Source organism: Kogia breviceps, chromosome 5 (assembly GCF_026419965.1).
Source record: "Kogia breviceps isolate mKogBre1 chromosome 5, mKogBre1 haplotype 1, whole genome shotgun sequence".
Taxonomy (NCBI): domain Eukaryota; kingdom Metazoa; phylum Chordata; class Mammalia; order Artiodactyla; family Physeteridae; genus Kogia; species Kogia breviceps.
In genome coordinates, this window is record NC_081314.1 from 81,149,781 (window position 1) to 81,169,233 (window position 19,453).

The following is a 19,453-nucleotide window of genomic DNA, read 5'->3' on the forward strand; positions in this document are numbered from 1 at the left end:
ACAGATGTGTAATAGATAATAAAAATCATAAGATTATACTCTGAAGAATTTTATGACAAAATTTGGATTGGGAAAAGACATAGTTTTCTAGGTAAATATAATTTGCCAAAACTACTTAAAAAAATATAGAAAATACCAAAAAGCAAAAATCATTAAAGAACTTAAGCTGATAACCAAGACCTCATCTCTCCAAAATATCAGGCTTAGATGGTTTACATCTGTACTTTATTCAACTTCTAAGAAGTAGATAATCCTAATATTAACAAACTGTTTAAGAGAATAGAAAATTAGGAAAAGCTATCTACTTTTACAATGATAGTATAACCTAAATACCCAAACCAGACAAGAAGAATACAAGAAAGGAAAATTATAAAACAGTCCAATTTATAAACATAGATGCTCATGGAATATTTGCAAATCTATTTCAAATATTTACATTCTAAGTAGAGTTTATGCATGAAATTAAGAATGATCCAACATCAGAAAATATGTTAATGTAATAAATCATGTTAACAGATCAATAATACCTACAATCTGTAAGAAACAGAAAAAGTAGTTGTCAGAATTTAGTGCTTGTTCATGATTGAATAGACTTCTCAGGAAACTTAGAAGGGAATTTCCTTAACTTGATATAGAGCATCTATCAAAATATTCCAGCAAAAACTATCCTTAACAATAAGACTCTAGGCTTCTTTTCAGTAAAGACATGAAAAAGATAAAGATGCCCTTTCTCACCATTTATATTCAGCATTGTACAGGAGATTCTAGCCAATGCAACAAGATAAGAAAAATGTTGTGAATGTTGGAAAGATATGTCCTTAGTTGCATACAATATGATTTTCTTGAGTTTTTTTAAGTAGAAAATATATAGTAAGAGCTTGCCAGTTTCCCTAGACACAAAATCAACATATAAAAATCTTACTCACCAGTAATAACCAATTAGAAAATTTAATAAATAAAGGATCCCATTTTCAATAGTAATAAAAGCTTCAAGATACCTAGTGGTATGCCTAACCAAAATATGTACAAGAATATTTTTGGAGAAATTACAATTACTGAAAAGAAAAAAAGTCTTAATAAATGGGAAAAAAGGCAGTGTTCATGAACTGGAAGACTCATTATAAAGATGCCAGTAGTTGCCAAATTAATTTATAAAATGAATGCCCTTCCAAGTATGGATGAGGACATGGAGCAACAGACTCATTCACTTCTGAAAGGAGTGTAGATCAGTACAACAGCTTTAAGAAACAATTTAGTTACACATTTTTTTTTTAATGCTTCAAAGACACAAGTCTGAAGATTTATTGAGGACAAGGTTATATACAAATCAGAATGTTCCCTAGAAATGACACCTGAATAAAAAAGGACAAGTGGCCCCTGGATATAAGAGGTCATTGGTGATCCAAGGAAATGTTTTAGGTTAGAGGGATTAAAAGTAGAAATTGAATCACTGTACATTGTCACAAACTTGGTGAATGGAAGCATGTCACCTAGAGTTAAAGTGCACAGGAAAGGTAACAGGCATTTTAAAGTGGCAGAGAATTGAAATATTCTTTTGTAAGCTGAAAAGAAATTAGAGGCTCAATAATTGTAGTTTATTACATTAGAGAGGTAAAAAGCCAAAAAGAGGTAGAGGAGCCAAGTACAATTCACCCCCTTTTTCTGGTAAGAAGCAAAATAATTTCTTAGAGGGCTAGGTTTTGAGTGCTTCAGCTAGATACTCTTAGGACCACACAAGATTTTAAATGCAGCATCTGTCCTGGATATATTAAATAACTATTATCTTCTTTTATTCTGCCAATGCGTAGATCAGTGTGAAGATTCAGGTATCCTTCAGAAGTTCATGGGTTCTTACCAGATTTTCCTCTTTACCCTCTTTGCAGTGTTGGCATCAACAGCTTTCCTCTTTCTAGGTAAGGAGTCCTTATATTCAGCCCTGTGGACTTTTGACTTGGAAACTGCCTTCATTTGATTTCACAGATTGCCCCAACTGACTCTAGAGTTGCCCCTGAATATGTGAGGTAGGAATTTCCTAGCAGTAAAACAAAACAATAAACAGGATATATCCAAAATGCATTTATTGGGATGGTTTCCCATTCATCTTGATTCTGGGTGCTTTTAGTGCTGCTTCCATCTGAAGGAGCATCCTTCTGCAAGCCTTGCTTTTCCTCCTGTAGGCTGGCAGAGGACAATAGAGCAGCCAAGACACAAAACTACTGTTTGTGCATGGCTAAAAATGGTGGTGATTTTATAGCAACCTGGGCATTTCACATCCATGAAATAGGAATTGGGGCTCTGTACCAGGAACTTCTTGTGTTTCTTCTTCTCTTCTGGAGAGGGATGAATGCGATCCTTTGTGAGAGGCATGTTATCATGGGGAGGACATCTCCACCAGAAAGCTGGTTATGCCTTTTAATGCAGAAATTCTAGTCCTAGATGGAGAATCTTTCTTATGTTTCAGCAAATGGATTAAAATGTCTATTGCAGCAAAAAAAGAAAAGAAAGAAACGGTTTAATGTCCATCAGTAGGAGAATGATAATAGTGGTGTACTCATAGAATGAAATGCTATACATCTTATGCACAGGAGCAAAAAGAACTATCACTAGATTTCTTAACAGATGGATCTCAAAAGCATAGTTGAATGAAAGAAGCAGGGTATGTATGGAAGGATATGAAAAGAATAATATTTATATACATTTTAAAGTCTGAAAAACTATAATCAAAAGTGTTTATGCTTATATTTTCTTTTTAGGAATCCATGCAAACATGCCAGGGAATGATAAACAATGAGTTTGTGATGATGCTTCTCTAGGGAGAAAGGAAAGGGCTTGAAAATGGGAAGAGAGGGCTCAAAAATAGCCTCAAGTGTATCTGATGTTCTTTTTATTGAAGATCTATTTTCTCTATGTTGGAAATCTTTCACCATTTAAAAGTTGTTTTATCCTAAATGCAATGAGATATCCTGGATTGGATCCAGGAGCAGAAAAAAAGACATTAGTAGAAAAATTGGTGAAATCCATATAAAATCTGGAATTTAGTAAATAATGTACCAATGTTGGTTTTGTAGTTCTGACAAATGTACCATGATAATGTAAGATGTTAAAATTAGGGGAAATTGGTTAAAGGAACTCTCTGCATCATCTTAGCAACTTTTCTAAAAATCTAAAATTATTCCCAAATGAAATGTTTATTTTAAGAAGTGGGGGTGGAGTTTACAACACTTTAGAACACTCCTAGAGGGCAAGACCAGTCTCTCTGGTAAATCTGATTTATTCCTGTTTCATGTTTGGTACTCCTTTAAAGTTCGGAGATCTTAGAGCAGGAAGGGGCTCTAACAGAGCACCCTATCCAGCCCCTTTCCTCTGGGAGGTAAGACAGGTAAGGTATTTAAAAAGAAGCTCCTGGAGACCAGAGAGGCTGAGGAACTCAGTGAGCAGGGAGGACTGGAACCCATAAGTTTTATCTCCTAGGATGATCTTTGTTCCTACTTCATTGCCTCTCATAATAAAGATGAATGAGGTTGAACAGCCTTCCTTATTTGTTTGTTTTGAAAACTGGAGGAAAGGAATTACATATCACCCAGAAATGGTTTAGGTGACCAAAGACACAAGGTAAAGAGGTCAATTGAGGTTGGTACATCATTTTGTCTCTTTGTTATGAACCTCCTTAGGATTTGAGACTGCCTACCCCTGAGGGCAGAGTGGGCTGGGATGGGAGGGAACTAAGAATTGTAGAATGTATCTGTGTACTCAGTCCTTATCAGAACCATCTGGATAGATGTAATTGCCCCCATCTTACAGAAGAGGTAACAGGCTTAGAAAGGTTAAATCACTTCCCCAAGGTTATAAAACGAATAAGAGGTAGGCCTATTGTGATACGCTGATGTAATAAATTTGTCATGTTTCCTGTAAATAGCTCTTAAAACCTTTGTAATTTCTTAAGTGATAAGAGCTATATGGACAATGGGTGTTTTTTGCTATTCATAACAAGCCTGTTTCAACCACTGAGTTTATATTAATGAGGTGATTTTTGGAAAACCCCTAAAAAACCATAGGAAGGGGGCTAGTTGCCAGCAGAGCCAGCCAGGTGATTAGAGAGTTGGAACTTTCAGTTCCACCTCCTGACCTCTGGGGAGGGGAGAAGGGCTAGAGATTGACTTAATCACCAATAGCTAATGATGTATTCATTAGTGCCTATGACAGGAAGCCGCCATAAAACCCCAAAAAGATGGTGTTTGGAGAGCTTTTGGGTTGTTTCATCTATGTGCCAGGAGGGTGGTATACCCCAGACTCCATGAGACAGAAGCCCCTGTGCTTGGGACTCTTCCGCACCTCACCCTATGTATCTCTTCATGTGACTGTTCATTCATGTTCTTTAATATCCATTGTAATAAACTATTAATCTAATAAGTAAACTGTTTTCTTGAATTCTGTAAGCTGTCCTAGCAAGTGATCAAACTCGAGGAGGGGAGTCGTGGGAGCCTCTGATTTATAGCCAGTCAGTCAGAAGTCCAGGTAACAACCTGGACTTGCAGTTGGCATCTGAAGTGGGGGCAGTCTGTGGGATCTGATGCTCTCTCCAGGTGAATAGTGTCAGAATTGAATTAAATTGTAGGACACTCAGCTGGTGTTGCAGAGAATTGCTTGGTGAGGGGCAAACCTCTACACATTTGGTGACCAGAAGTGAAGCAGAATGTCATCACAGAGTAGAGAAAAGTAAAGGAGAGTTTTCCTTTTACACTTATGTTATAGGAAGCCAGGGCAGACTCTAAGAAGTCATATTTAAGGAAGACCCCTCTGAAGTCAGGGAGGATAAATTCCCCAGAGCCGACAGCCACTCTTGGGACAGCTGGGGCTGGGAATGATGTAGAACATGAGCCAAGGCAGAACAACAGCCCGGAACAGACTGAGAAGAGCTTCAGGGGAGTGGGCATCAGGCCTGCCAGGGTTAGAAGCCACTGCAGATTCTTCCCTCTGGAAAAGAAAAAAGTCATGTGGGTAAGCTCCGTACGCTCCCACTCCGCCTTCCTCTGTCCCATCTCAGCTGCAGGGCCTGTGTCTGCTAGCCTTCCCGGGAGGGGCTCCCTAAAACCAAGGGCCTCATTTTGTTTCGTTGTTGTAGAAGAGGCTCATGTGACTGAAGAGGACTCCTCAGGGCTTGATTGAGATGATGTGGGTGAAAGTAGACTGTAAATCTCTATGTAAATGTGGTTGTTGGCTGAGCAGTGTAAACCTGGGAGGTTTGTGAGGGCAAGGGGAGAAAAGTGCCTCTTGAGAGAGGTCTCCCAGGAGAATATGAGATTAGTTGAGGTTCAGTGAATTCCTTTGTTGCTAACTCAAGAAGCATATTTGAAGGATAAGCTTCCTCACTTAGAGCAGAGCATCCCAGACTTGTCGCCATAGTGACAGTGCTCAAATGGAGGCTTTAAAACCAGAAAACACCAGGTCAGAGGGATTCTTTTGGAGCCGTGATTCTCCAGTAGAGGACTCAGCTATTGTGTGCTATGGAGGAGAGGGACAGGGAGTTTGAATAGCTTCCCTTCCTTCCTGTCGGGCTTTTGTTTTGGTTTTTCTCTCTGAATTGATGTGGCCTTTGGAAAGGGGCGCCTCCCTGCAGAAAGAACTCATCTTCACTAAAACCTGTGTCAGAAGCTGGAAGCACCAACAATAAACTATCCTAAAAAGAAATTAAGAAAACAATCCCATTTACAATAGCATTAAAAAGAATAAAATACATATGAATAAATTTAACTAAGGAGGTGAAAGACCTATACACTGAACACTAAAAGACATTGATGAAAGAAATTGAATAAGACACAAGTAAATTGAAAGATAGCTCACGTTCATGGATTGGAAGAATTAATATTGTTAAATCATCTGTACTACCCAAAGAGATCTACAGGTGCAATGCAATCCCTATCAAAATTACAATGACATTTTTCCACAGAAATAGAACAAACAATCCTAAAATTAGTATGGAACCACAGAAGACTCTGGGTAGCCAAAGGACTCTTGAGAAAGAAGAACAAAGCTGGAGGCATTACGATTCCTGATTTCAAACTATATTACAAAGCTATACTAATCAAAACAATATGGCATTACTGGCATTAAAACAGACATGTGTCAGTGGAACAGAATAGAAAGCCCAGAAATAAACCCACACATATACAGTCAACTAATCTTTGACAAGGGGTCCAAGAATACACAATGGAGAAAGAAGAGTCTCTTCAACAAATGGTGTTGGGAAAATTTTGCATATCCATATGCAAAAGAATGAAATTAGACCCTTATACTATACACAAAAGCCAAATCAAAATGTATTAAAGACTTAAACAGAATACCTGAAACTTTAAAACTCTTAGAAGAAAACATAAGATAAAAGCTCCTTGACATTGGTCTTGGCAATGATTTTTTAGATATGACACTGAAAACTCAGGCAACAAGAGCAAAAAACAAGTGGAACTATATCAAACTAAAAAGCTTTTGCTCATCAAAGGTAACCGTCAACAAAATGAAAAGGCAACATACAGAATGGGAGAAAATATCTGCAAACCATATATCTAAAAAGGGATTAATATCTAAAATATATAAAGAACTCTTATAGCTCAATAGCAAAAACAAAACAAACAAAAACCCACCACAAAGATATCATAACCCAATTAAAAAATGAGCAAGGGACCTGAATAGACATTTTTCCAAAAATGACATCCAAGTGGACAATAGGTATATTAAACTGTGCTCAACATCACTAATCTTACTGATGGTGCTGAAGGACAGACAGAACAAAAAGTAATTCTGAAGGAACTGTTACTGTAACTGAAGCTTGTAGAAGGAAAGAGATTATATATATATATATTATTTTATTCTGTTATATATCTGATTCTAAGTGTTGAAAACTGACCTAAGTATTCTTCACTAGTTCATGTATTTATCCTTTCATGTGTTTTGTGAATTCCTATAGATAAAATGTGTTGTATGGTTATTAGTCTTAAAGACAAAAAGTTCAAGTCCTCTCATTGCTTTGAGTTCTCTCCAGTGTTCAAGCTTTCCTCTACTGTGTATCATAGGGTGTCTGACCCACTAGTTGCTAATGTTATCTGGTAGTGTTATTCTTGGTCTTTAATGACCTCAGAGTTTCCATATTACCTCCTTCTGTTATAAAACAGCATACAATTAGAGCCTGAGGAGAGTTCTCCAAATCGAGAATTTCAGGACAATTTTTCTATAGGGAGTTCACTAAGAAATCCACAGGAATCATGTAATGCCTAGCAGATGCTCCTTCTCTTTAGGGAAGGCACACATGTCTCTGGGGTGTTGTGTGTTTCCAGATACTTGGAAGTCTTCTAGGTGGTTCTTGATGTGTCTAATATGGAATAATCCCCAAAATATATTAAGTGAAAAAAGCAAGGTACAAAACAGAGTGTGTCGTATGCTATCATTTGTTTTTAAGAAAGAAAGTGGGGACAAAAACATATATGTATTTTTATAACATATCCCTTGAAAACACTGATGACATGGCTGAGTCTGAGGAAGGGAAGTTGGAGCTGAGTACCTAGGAGCAGGGGAGGGTGAAAGACCTTTTACTGCATACCCTTTGAATCTTTTGAATCATATAAATGTATTGGCTATTCAAAGAGAAGTACAAGTTTGATTAAAAACAAAATCCTTCTACCAAGAAATAAACCAGCACACCTGTGGTCACTTTATCTACAGCAAAGGAAGCAAGAATATACAGTGGAGAAAAGATAGTCTCTTCAATAAGTGGTGCTGGGAAAACTGGACAGCTACATGTAAAAGAATGAGATTAGAACATTTCCTCACACCATATACAAAAATAAACTCAAAAAGGGTTAAAGACCTAAATATAAGACATGAAACCATAAAACTCCTAGAGGAGAACATAGGCAGAACACTCTTTGACATAAATTGTAGCAATATTTTGGGGGATCTAGCGCCTCATGCAAAAGAAATTAAAGCAAAAATAGACAAATGGGACTAATTAAACTTTTTCACAGCAAAGGAAACCATCAACAAAACAAAAAGACAATCTACTGAATGGGAGAAAATATTTGCAAATGATGCAACTAACAAGGGATTAATATCTAAAATATACAAACGGCTCATACAACTCAATATTTAAAAAAAAAAAATCTAAAAAAGAAATGGGCAGAAGACTTGAATAGACTTTTTTCCAAAGAAGACATAGTGATGGCTAACAGGCACATGAAAAGATGCTCAACATCGCTATTAGAGAAATACAAGTCAAAACAACGAGCTATCACCTCACACATGTCAGGATGTGTGTCATCAAAAAGTCTACAAATAACAAATGTTGATGAGGATGTGGAGAAAAGGCAATCCTTGTACACTGTTGGTGGAAATGCAAATTGGTGTAGCCGCTATGGAAAACAGTATGGAGGTTCCTCAAAAAACTGAAAATAAAACTGCCATATGATCCAGCAATTCCATTCCTGGGTATATATCTGGGAAAAATGAAAACACTAATTTGAAAAGGTACATGCACCCCACTGTTCATAGCAGCACTATTTACAATAGCTAAGATATGGAAGCAACCCAAATGTCCATCAACTGATGAATGGATAAAGAAGGTGCTGTAAATGTATACAATGGAATATTACTCTGCCATAAAAAAGAATGAAATGCTGCCATTTACAACGATGTGTATGGACCTAGAGTGTATTATGCTAGTGAAATAAGTCAGACAGAAAAAGACAAATACTGTGTTATCACTTATATGTGGAATATAAAAAAATAAAACAAGTAAGTATATCTAGTAAAATAGACTCACCAATGTAGAAAACAACCTAGTGGATACCAATGTGGAGAGGGAAGAGGAGAGGGGCAAGACAGGGGTATGGGATTAAGAGATACAAACTACTATGTATAAAACAGAGAAGCAACAAGGATATATTGTATAGCACAGGGAATTATTACCATTATTTTGTAATATCTTTAAATGGAATATATAAAAATACTAAATCACTATGCTGTAAATCACTGTAAATGCTGTAAATCACTATCTGTACCTGAAACTAATATAATATTGTAAATCAACTATGTTTCAATTTTTAAAAATCCTTCTGGGATGGTTAATCTGACTTGAGACTTAAATTGGCCCCTGATAATTCACTCTTTGCTCCTATTTCTCATCACTTAGGTCTTCCCTCTCAGACCCTCTGCCTCTGATCATTTGCCTGCAACAGACATGTTGCAATATCCCCCTCCCTCTCAGAGTCTAATAGAGACTCTGCACAGGGGTGAGCCAGCATTTCTAAAGTATCTCTGGTGACCAATTGCCATGTTCAGCCCTAAACCTTCTAGACTGGTTGTTCTCAAACTTGAGCCTGAATCAGGCTCACCTGGAGGACTTGTTAAAACACACCTGGCTGGACCCACTCTCAGTTTCTTCTCTTCAGCCGGTGTGGGATAGTTCCAACAAGTTCCCAGGTGACACTAGTTGGGAACCACAAGTTGAAAACCAGTGCTCTAGACTAGTTTCTCCTGTGATGTGTTGATGTGCAGTTTTGATGTCCCAACTGTGTCCTCATTTAGACATATAAAGAAATAAAAAACAGAAGAGGTTTGTCCTTTTCCACAGGCATGCTTATAGCTCACCATCATCCAGCTCTCTCTCTAGCCAACAGTACTCATCAGGCTCCAATCCCTTTATAAAATGATCTGCATGTCACCACCAGCAGGACTGACACATCAGAAGCCTGCATCCCCCTTCATCTGTACTCCCAGAGCAGACATTCTTGTAGTCTTTGCTGTCAACTCTCTGTGAAGATTTAATTGGTATTTAAGGCATTAAAAGAGTCATGCTAATTACTGATTCCCCATCCACTGTTTCTCAGCAGGGGTACTATTAGCATTTTAGATGAGATAATTCTTTATAATGAGTATTCTGTTTAATGTAGGATTTTAGCATTCTTGTCCTCCCACCCCCAAGTCATATGGGAATTAATAATCCCACCACATTTACCAGTGCCCCTCCCCCTCGAAACTTCCTTTTCCCGTCTTCGCTGCAGAATGCGTGGTGAGGTGCCCTGAGAACCACTGTGTCTTGTATTTAAGCTTCCAGACCCCTGCCCAAATGACATTGCTTTAGTTCCCTGCAAAAAACTCAAGTCATGTTTTAACATTTTTCTTACTTTCATAAGTGTTGATGTTAAAAAGGGGCCAAATAGCAAGCATTTCTTTCTGAAAACCCTACGGGTAGAATCATTCATGTGAAGTTCAGTTCCCTCTCTGTAGAGATAACCACTGTTTCTTTTTTCTTTTTTAAAACATCTTTATTGGAGTATAACTGTTTTACAATGGTGTGTTATTTTCTGCTTTACAACAAAGTGAATCAGTTATACATATATACATGTTCCCATATCTCTTCCCTCTTGTGTCTCCCTCCCTCCCACCCTCCCTATCCCACCACTCTAGGTGGTCACAGACCACCTAGCTGATCTCCCTGTGCCATGCGGCTGCTTCCCACTAGCTATCCACCCTACGTTTGGTAGTGTATATATGTCCACGCCACTCTCTCATTTTGTCACAGCTTACCCTTCCCCCTCCCCATATCCTCAAGTCCATTCTCTAGTAGATCTGTGTCTTTATTCCCATCTTACCCCTAGGTTCTTCATTACCTTTTTTTTTTCTTAGATTCCATATATATGTGTTAGCATATGGTATTTGTTTTTCTCTTTCTGACTTACTTCACTCTGTATGACAGACTCTAGGTCCATCCACCTCACTACAAATAACTCAGTTTCATTTCTTTTTATGGCTGAGTAATATTCCATTGTATATATGTGCCACATCTTCTTTATCCATTCATCCAATGATGGACACTTAGGTTGCTTCCATGTCCTGGCTATTGTAAATAGAGCTGCAATGAACATTTTGGTACATGACTCTTTTTTGAATTATGGTTTTCTCAGGGTATATGCCCAGTCGTGGGATTGCTGGGTCATATGGTAGTTCTATTTGTAGTTTTTTAAGGAACCTCCATACTGTTCTCCATAGTGGCTGTGCCAATTCACATTCCCACAAGCAGTGAAAGAGTGTTCCCTTTTCTCCACCCCCTCTCCAGCATTTATTGTTTCTAGATGTTTTGATGATGGCCATTCTGACTGGTGTGAGATGATATCTCATTGTAGTTTTGATTTGCATTTCTCTAATGATGAATGATGTGGAGCATTCTTTCATGTGTTTGTTGGCAATCTGTATATCTTCTTTGGAGAAATGTCTATTTAGGTCTTCTGCCCATTTTTGGATTGGGTTGTTTGGTTTTTTGTTATTGAGCTGCATGAGTTGCTTGTAAATTTTGGAGATTAATACTTTGTCAGTTGCTTAATTTATGAGCAAATGTTTTCTCCCATTCTGAGGGTTGTCTTTTGGTCTTGTTCATGGTATCTTTTGCTGTGCAAAAGCTTTTAAGTTTCATTAGGTCCCATTTGTTTATTTTTGTCTTTATTTCCATTTTTCTAGGAGATGGGTCAAAAAGGATCTGGTGTGATTTATGTCATAGAGTGTTCTGCCTATGTTTTCCTCTAAGAGTTTGATAGTGTCTGGCCTTACATTTAAGTCTATAACCCATTTTGAGTTTATTTTTGTGTATGGTGTTAGGGAGTGTTCTAATTGCATCCTCACAGCAAGGAGAATTATGTGACCCATACTGTTTCCTTTTTTTTTTTTTTTTTTTTAACTATGAGTGTCATGAAACTTAGGGGACAGATGTAATGCTTGATACGTTTGTAAAATTAGTTTAGAAAAACATTTTCCATATATTATCAGCTTTTGTACAGTTTTAGTCTTTCAATAATCTGTTTAATTTTGTTTTTTCTTGTGAGTGACTTTGGGTCCTTTTGGAAACAATCCTTGATGCAGGTTGAGCTGTGAAAGGATTATAGCCGGAAGTGGCCTAATCCGCTGGACAAAAGGATGGGCGTGGCGGAGCATCCCCATCTCCTGTGCGCACAGGGTGGGATGTGGGCCTGAGGCACAGGAGGAGCAACAGGTGAGGAGGTGCCTCCTGCTGGCAGCCAGCGGAAGAGTGGCTGGCGAGGATGAGGTGCCAAGTGTGCTCCAGCTGGAAGTGGAGTCAGGGTCAAGCCACAGGTGCCTGAGCCGTTTCCCAGGGGTGGAGAATCCTTGAGTAGAGGGACAGCAGACGGACTGAGCTTGCTGGGTGGAGAGCAGTTCCGCTGGGACCGACTGGCTTAGGCCATGAGAGACACAGAAACCATTACTTATAGGAACACCATCCTGCTTCAGCTCCCACCTGGTCCTGTGGCCACACGGGTTACCAGCGGCAAGTGGGTTCAGGTGGGGCTGGCACCCTTGGGATTAGCTCTCTGCTGAAGCTCCCTGTCCAGGTGGGAAAGAACGTCTAGCCACGGCACTGTAACAGGGTGAGGATTCCACCCCAGCCCACCCCTCTTCAGAGGGTCCAGTCACTCCCATTTCTTCTTCAACGTACACCTCAAAGTGGGGGGGACCACCACCCTAGACTGAGCATACACGCTCTAGATCTCCTGTGTGATGGAAGGAATGTGTAAGGACCTTTCCTCCTGAAAGTTCCTCTGCTGAAATTCCATCATGAGCATTTGATGTCCTTTGGGTTTACAAAGAATCTTTTACTAATACACCTTCTGGAAGGGCAACACATAATGGGCTCAGAGATAAGTCATTTGTTCCTTTGAGAGAATGGATTTACTGCATACTCTTGATATAAGTATTTGTTTCCCTCTTAAGGAATATATGAGATTTGCTGCTGGAGGGAATCAGGTTTGTGAAGCGGGGAGAAGGGGTGAACTTCAGGAGCCTGGACCAGGCTGAGGGGTGGGCGCCATGGGCTGCCTGCTTGTGGGTTCTGCGAGACATGGGACGTGGGCTGGGTCCTGGGACAGTGGGGGGCGGGGGCTCACTCACTTCTGAGGACAGTCTTCTCCCAGATGTGGGTACTTCCTCCCTGTCCTGTGGGCATCCCCTTCCCCTGGCTGTGTCATCAAAGCCCGGCCCCCTCCAGAGACCCCAGTGGCCTCCTGAGAGGCCTGCTGGGTGTCCTTCCTCCCTCATCCCTGCTAGGGCCTCTCCCCAGTGCCATCCTCCCTGGCTCTCCTGCATCTGTCATCTGCGGAGGGAGGAAGCACCTTGTTCTGGTTCTCCTCGTAACCATTGTTCCTGAACTCTAAACCCCCAGCCCCCCACACGTGGTCATAAAAGCAACGATTGTTGACCTTGGGACATTGCCACCAGCCTCTCTGGTGATAAGGTCCTCTGGCTCCCGCTTCCTCTCCCTGTTGCATGTCTGTCCCGGCCTCGGCTTTCCTGTCCTCCTTTCCGCCAGGCACCGTCCAGGTGGCTGCCAAATCGGCTGCCTCTGCTGCAGTCCAGAACACTTCAGGAGTGTCCTGGCTGAGGGCTCCCCACGGTGAGACAGACCTCCAGGACTTCTTTCCTTGTCCTCTCAGCCCAGTTACCACAACAAGCAGCAGAGGAGACATTGGTGAGTGGGCAGAGTTTAAGTTGTGCTGTTGACCCCTCCCCCTCAGTCCACCCTGAGGAGCTGCCGGAGGGGAACTGTGTGCCTTCCTGGGCATCCGGGAGGGACCACAGCCCCCAAGGTGAGATGACACCTGGCCAGGTGCCCAGGCAGGTGGGGGCGAAGTCAACATGCTTTAGCATTATCTGTTGACCTTGGCTTAGCCGGTCAGAATTCTAGAACTGGTCAAGTCAGTGGGAGCCATCGGTGGAGCCAGCCAGGAATCAAGATTGATTAAGTGCCTGCTGGGTGCCCTGGCCTCTGCTAGAAGCTTTTCGTACTGCCAAACTGTGGTGCTCCGGCTTCCCGACTGCCCCAGACTTCTTCCTCAACTGCTCCAGGAGGCTGCTGTGATGAACTCCATTTATTTTTGTTTGTTTGTTTGTTTGAAATTAATTGATATTTATTTTTGGCTGCATTGGGTCTTTGTTGCTGTACATGGGCTTTCTCTAATTGCAGCGAGCCGGGGCTACTCTTCGTTGCGGTGCACGGGCTTCTCATTGTGGTGGCTTCTCTTGTTGCAGAGCATGGGCTCTAGATGCACGGGCTCAGTAGTTGTGGCTCTCAGGCTCTAGAGCACAGGCTCGGTAGTTGTGGCGCATGGGCTTAGTTGCTCCGAGGCATGTGGGATCTTCCCGGGCCAGAGATCAAACCCGTGTCCCCTGCATTGGCAGGCAGATTCTTAGCCACTGTGCCACCAGGGAAGTCCCTCCATTCGGTTTTTGTTGTTGTTGTTGTTGTTTTGGTACGCAGGCCTCTCACTGTTGTGGCCTCTCCCGTTGCGGAGCACAGGCTCCGGACGCGCAGGCTCAGCGGCCATGGCTCACGGGCCCAGCTGCTCTGCAGCATGTGGGATCTTCTCAGACCAGGGCACGAACCCGTGTCCCCTGCATCGGCAGGTGGACTCTCAACCACTGCACCACCAGGGAAGCCCCCTCCATTCGGTTTTGGTTTCCCCTTTGACCCTGTGTTTCCTTGGCAAGCAGACCTCGTTGGGGTTGGCGCACAGGTAGAATTCCGTGTTAACGTGGACCCAGCTCTTCCGGGTGCTGACCAAGAGCTGCACAGACGTGGTCATCTGCACTCTGCTTAGTGCGAAGTCCTGTGTTAGGGTAACATAGAGTGAGTGTTTAGATGGGGACTTCTTTGGGCAGCTATCCAATGGTGAATAATATTTCAAATAATATTCTGAAATATATTTCTCAATAGTATTCAAACAATTCAGTGATCTTTTGGGATTTCCTATGTGTTATTTGAGGGGCGGGGGTGGGATTCATTGCCTTCTGCAGCTTTAGCCAGCGAGGGAGATGGGTTTTCTGTTGCCACCATGCTGATCCTCAGGCTTATAGCGCGTCAGGGGTCCTCAGCCAGTGTCAGCCAGGGGGCCATCTGTTCACTCTCAGTGCAAAGGAGGCTGATGGGGCCACGACCAATTCTAGTGAAGCAAAGAGTGTGAGAAGGAAGAGGAAGGGAAAGAGGAATTAGTGAAAGGAAGCGTGGCCTGTGATTTTATAGCACTGATTGTTTCCACTATGGTTCTAAAGGTGCTTTGAACTATGGCCCCATCACTGAAGTGAGAGAGTAGCCTCTCAGACTACTTGGAAAGGCAAAAAAAAAAAAAAAAAAAAAGTATGTAAGGGCTGCTCTTTCATTAAGAAAATAAATCCTGTAACTTTAAAGGAATTTTTTTAAAATGACAGTGAGGTTGGACTCTAAAGTGGCTGGTAAAGAAAAAAAGTAGTGGTGTCCTACTGCTGCCTGACAGAGAATACAGAACCTGCATCTGAGATGGGAGGCATTATTTTAGTATTCAGGGGAGGCTGGATCAAAGTGAACACTGTATGGCTGAGCATGGCTCCCTTGGAAGGCAAAGCCTTAAAGCCATGACTTTGTGAAGCAGCAGAGGCAGAAGATCAAAGGATGGAGAAATTAACGCAAGTCGCTTATTTTAAAGGCAGGTTTGCCCCGGCTAAAATAGGGCTGAAGGTAGAGCCTCTGGTGCTGAGAGGGCTGTGCCTGAAGCCCCTTCTGTGTAGTTACCAGATTTATGCTCAGAACAGGGAAGTTTGCAATGAGGAAAAGAGGACAGTCAAACTTCTGTTGTAAAACCTAGAGCAGATGGGGCTGCAGAAATCATCCAGTACTCTTTTTCCTCCTTAGTGAGGAGACAGGGCCTCATGAGCACAGCCGTTAAACTGGTCGGTGTAGAGGCTGCCCAGAACTCGGTGCCCTTCTCCAAGGTCCCTTAAAGTCTGAGCCAGTGGGCCCCTCATAGATGATGCAGGGACCTTTAGCAAATGTTTCTTTTTAAAAATATTTATTTATTTATTTTCAGTTTTTGGCTGTGTTGGGTCTTTGTTGCTGCACGCGGGCTTTCTCTAGTTGCGGCGAGCGAGGGCTACTCTTCGTTGTGGTGCACAGGCTTCTCATTGCAGAACACGGGCTCTAGGCGCACGAGCTTCAGTAGTTGTGGCACACGGGCTCAGTAGTTGTGGTGCATGGGCTCTAGAGAGCAGGCTCAGTAGTCGTGGTGCATGGGCTTCGTTGCTCCACGGCATGTGGGATCCTTCCGGACCAAGGCTCAAACCCGTGTCCCTTACATCGGCAAGCGGAGTCTTAACCACTGCGTCACCAGGGAAGTCCCGCATGTGTGTATTCTTTTTCAGATTCTTTTCCATTATAGATTATTGCAAGATATTGACTGTTGTTCCCTGTGCTATACAGTAGGATCTTGTTTATTTTTTATATAGTGTGTATCTGTTAATCACAAGCTCCTAATTTATCTCCCCTTCCCCTTTTCTAACTGAAAGTTTGTTTTGTGAGTCTGTTTCTGTTTTGTAAATAAGTCATTTGTATGATTTTTTAGATTCCACATATAAGTGATACCATATGAACTTTTTGTCTGACTTACTTTACTTGGTGTGATAATCTCTAGGTCCATCCATGTTGCTGCAAATGGCATTATTTCATTCTTTCTTACGGCTGAGTAGTATTCCATTGACTGGGTTTTACTGATCTGTACCTGTGGAGGTAACCAGGTGTGAAGGTCTGGCCGTCTCTGGGAACAGTCTGTAGTGGAACAGCCTCAAAACCCCCTAAGGGTTGTGGGTACATTAGGAGTTAATCTGTGTAGGTAGAGAGATGAGTTTTCTGACGATCGGGAGTCTGGGATGAGATTTGGATCCTGTCCTGTCTCTTACACAGACATAATGAAACCAGAGGACCGTTGGATCATAGGAAAACATAGAAGCAGTTTCTGGATGGGACACTGTGAGAGCTTTGAAGAGATGGGAGGCCACCTTGAGGAGGCAGGACCAGAAGTTGAGAGCCCTCTATAACACAAGGGAGACTTGGGGTGTGGGATGAGAGTCTAAGCTGGTAATAAGCCTTCAAGCCAAGGATCCATCCCCTGGAGTTATCCTGGGAACCTAATTATTAAACATTCCTGTGTAATCCTTGATCATGGGGCCTGATAAAGCCCAAGCTTACTGCTGAAACTATGTTAAGATAAAAGTTGTTTTTATTCATTTGATATCCATTAAAGCCATCACAGATTAATTATTTTTCAAAAGAAAGAAAACTATGCCACAGTTCTGCAAGTAACTTATGACCAGATGTTGAGATCTTAGTATACCCAGTCATGCTTAAAAATATTGTAAGAAATCTTCAGACAGTAAAATCTAAAAATAAAACCCCCTCAATTTAAAAAGATGAATAAGAGAAAAAGCATTGTAGTTCAGGAGGTTTATTGGCTCACTTATTTTTATTTATTTTTGAAAAGAATCATGTTATAATTTAATGCCAGATGCTGAGACCCAGATATACTCAGTTTTGTGGTGGAGAGGGAGGGTACATATAAAATGCAAGAAAGTACCCAAGGGACAAAACGATGAAAATCACTGGTTGCTTATCTGAATAGTCAGTGGGTACCTGTGAGCTAGAGTTTGTCATGTGCATGAATCCTTGATCTGAAAATGAGGGACAGTGGTAGTGGCAGTAGTTGAGGATGGGAGTAAGGATCTTGTCCCACTAATTTGCGGTGTCTGAAGAAGGTTTGGAACCACTGACAGCTTCATATCTACCGGCCTCCTACTAAGCTACCTGGGGTGAGTTGAAATTGCATTTCATAACATTGTCCCTAACCGTGCCCCTGTCTTTCTTAGTGCCAGAGATGAGTCTGAAGCACAAACATGGCAGTAATTGCACTTCCCTGCCCCATTCACACAGCTGCCTTCTCAGCTCTCGACTTGCTCTGGGTTACAGCCTTAGTGGTTTTAGGCCAGATTTCCCAGCAGGACGTGGGTGTTCTTACCTCTTCTTCCTAACTACACCAGCTGGTGTCCTGCTGATCTTCAGCTGTGTCACATCCCATAGGTCACACATCTCTACCTTTTGGAAGTGGAGGTGTTAATATAGAGGCTCACCCAGTGCTCTCAGTAAAGGGTAAGGGGAGAACGAAGAGCATCCTAGGATGATTGTAGAACTCACTGTGCTCTTAGCCACAAATTGAATGAAGGTAGAAGCTTGTCAAGAGTTTTATACAATTCAAACTGGTGTCTCATGCTACAGATAAGAACCTAGATTTAGAAGGAGCGTCTACCTGGTCTGGTGGGAGAAGTGAGTGGAACAGGAGGAGAAACTATGGTCTGTGCACCTCTGACAAAGGCACTGGAAAGGGGGACCTTCAAGTTCAAAAGATGTCTCCCCTCAAAAAAGCTTTAGAAGACACCTCAAATGAATGGAACTTTCGATTAAAATCAAGAAGATGGGGGCTTCCCTGGTGGTGCAGTGGTTGAGAGTCCACCTGCCGATGCAGGGGACGCAGGTTCGTGCCCCGGTCTGGGAAGATCCCACATGCCGTGGAGCAGCTGGGCCCGTGAGCCATGGCCGCTGAGCCTGTGCGTCCGGAGCCTTTGCTCTGCAACGGGAGAGGCCACAACAGTGAGAGGCCCGCGTAACGCAAAAAAAAAAAAAAAAAAAAAAGAAACAAAATCAAGAAGATGAAAATCGAAATGAATAAATAAGGAAATAAATAAAAATTCTTCACTTAGAATTTTTAGAAAATCAGCTAAATATAGATAGACTATGATAAGGTTGATGATAGTTTAATATCTTTACTGTAGGAGTCAGGGAGTGGTTATTTTGTCACTGTCTCTTCTCTAGGTTGTCTTTAATAACTATGGAGTGTCTTGAGATTTCACCAATTGGCAAGCTAGTGAGTTTGCTGCCAAGGTTTCATGAATGCTGGCAGAAGATGAGCTCCATGGGTTAGGGCCAGGACTTTATGATTCATAACAATGACAGTGACCAGAGAACCAGCATTTTCTCTCACTGGTTCTTTGAGCTCCAATCTCCATAGGGTGACAGCTGCCCACACAGTGGAGAGAAATCCTGAGATTAGGGAACTCAGACCTTTTATAATGGACAGTAAGCATGCCTGTTCTTTGCTCCAAAGGAAGACACTCTTTCTTCCAAGATTGTTTATGATACAAATCTTCTTGAAAAGATAATCTGGAGCAAAGGCAGTCAGTGCCTGTGCTTGCTGGATATACAGCACATGAGAGACCCGTAGAGAATGGCTCCTAGCTGCTGCATCCATGCAAAGGGGAAGGAAGCTAGTGTATATGGCCTGCTTGTTCTGCACCACGCACTGACCAGGAGACTTCTCACAACTTACCTCATCAAAGCTCAGAGGTGGTACTGTTGTCTTATGAGTAAGAGAGCTGGTGAGTAATGGAGTATCAGCTGCAGGATTTGTATATGCATTGCATACTTCTTATGCTAAGCATTGTGCTAAGAAATAGCTGAGACTTAATTAGCTGCTTATCAGCTGCCTTGCCAGGCACAGTTCTAAGAGTTCTCTATGAACTGACTCATACATTTCTCATACCTAAG

General features: G+C 41.8%; 2 protein-coding genes across 8 annotated transcripts in view; one reads left to right on the forward strand and one right to left on the reverse strand.

Moving 5' to 3' along the window:
- MYLK (myosin light chain kinase) overlaps positions 1–19,453 on the forward strand; it is a 281,962-nt gene that overhangs the window by 46,483 nt on the left and 216,026 nt on the right. The gene's annotated exons all lie outside the window — the stretch shown is intronic.
- Positions 2,119–2,367, reverse strand: LOC131757164 (small ribosomal subunit protein eS27-like). The gene has a single exon (XM_059064430.2). It carries the CDS (start codon positions 2,365–2,367, stop codon positions 2,119–2,121), a length of 249 nt encoding a protein of 82 aa, XP_058920413.1.

Coding starts and splice junctions, on each gene's coding strand:
- LOC131757164 (XM_059064430.2), bottom strand. CDS start 2,367: ATGCCTCTCACAAAGGATCGCATTCATCCCTCTCCAGAAGAGAAGAAG.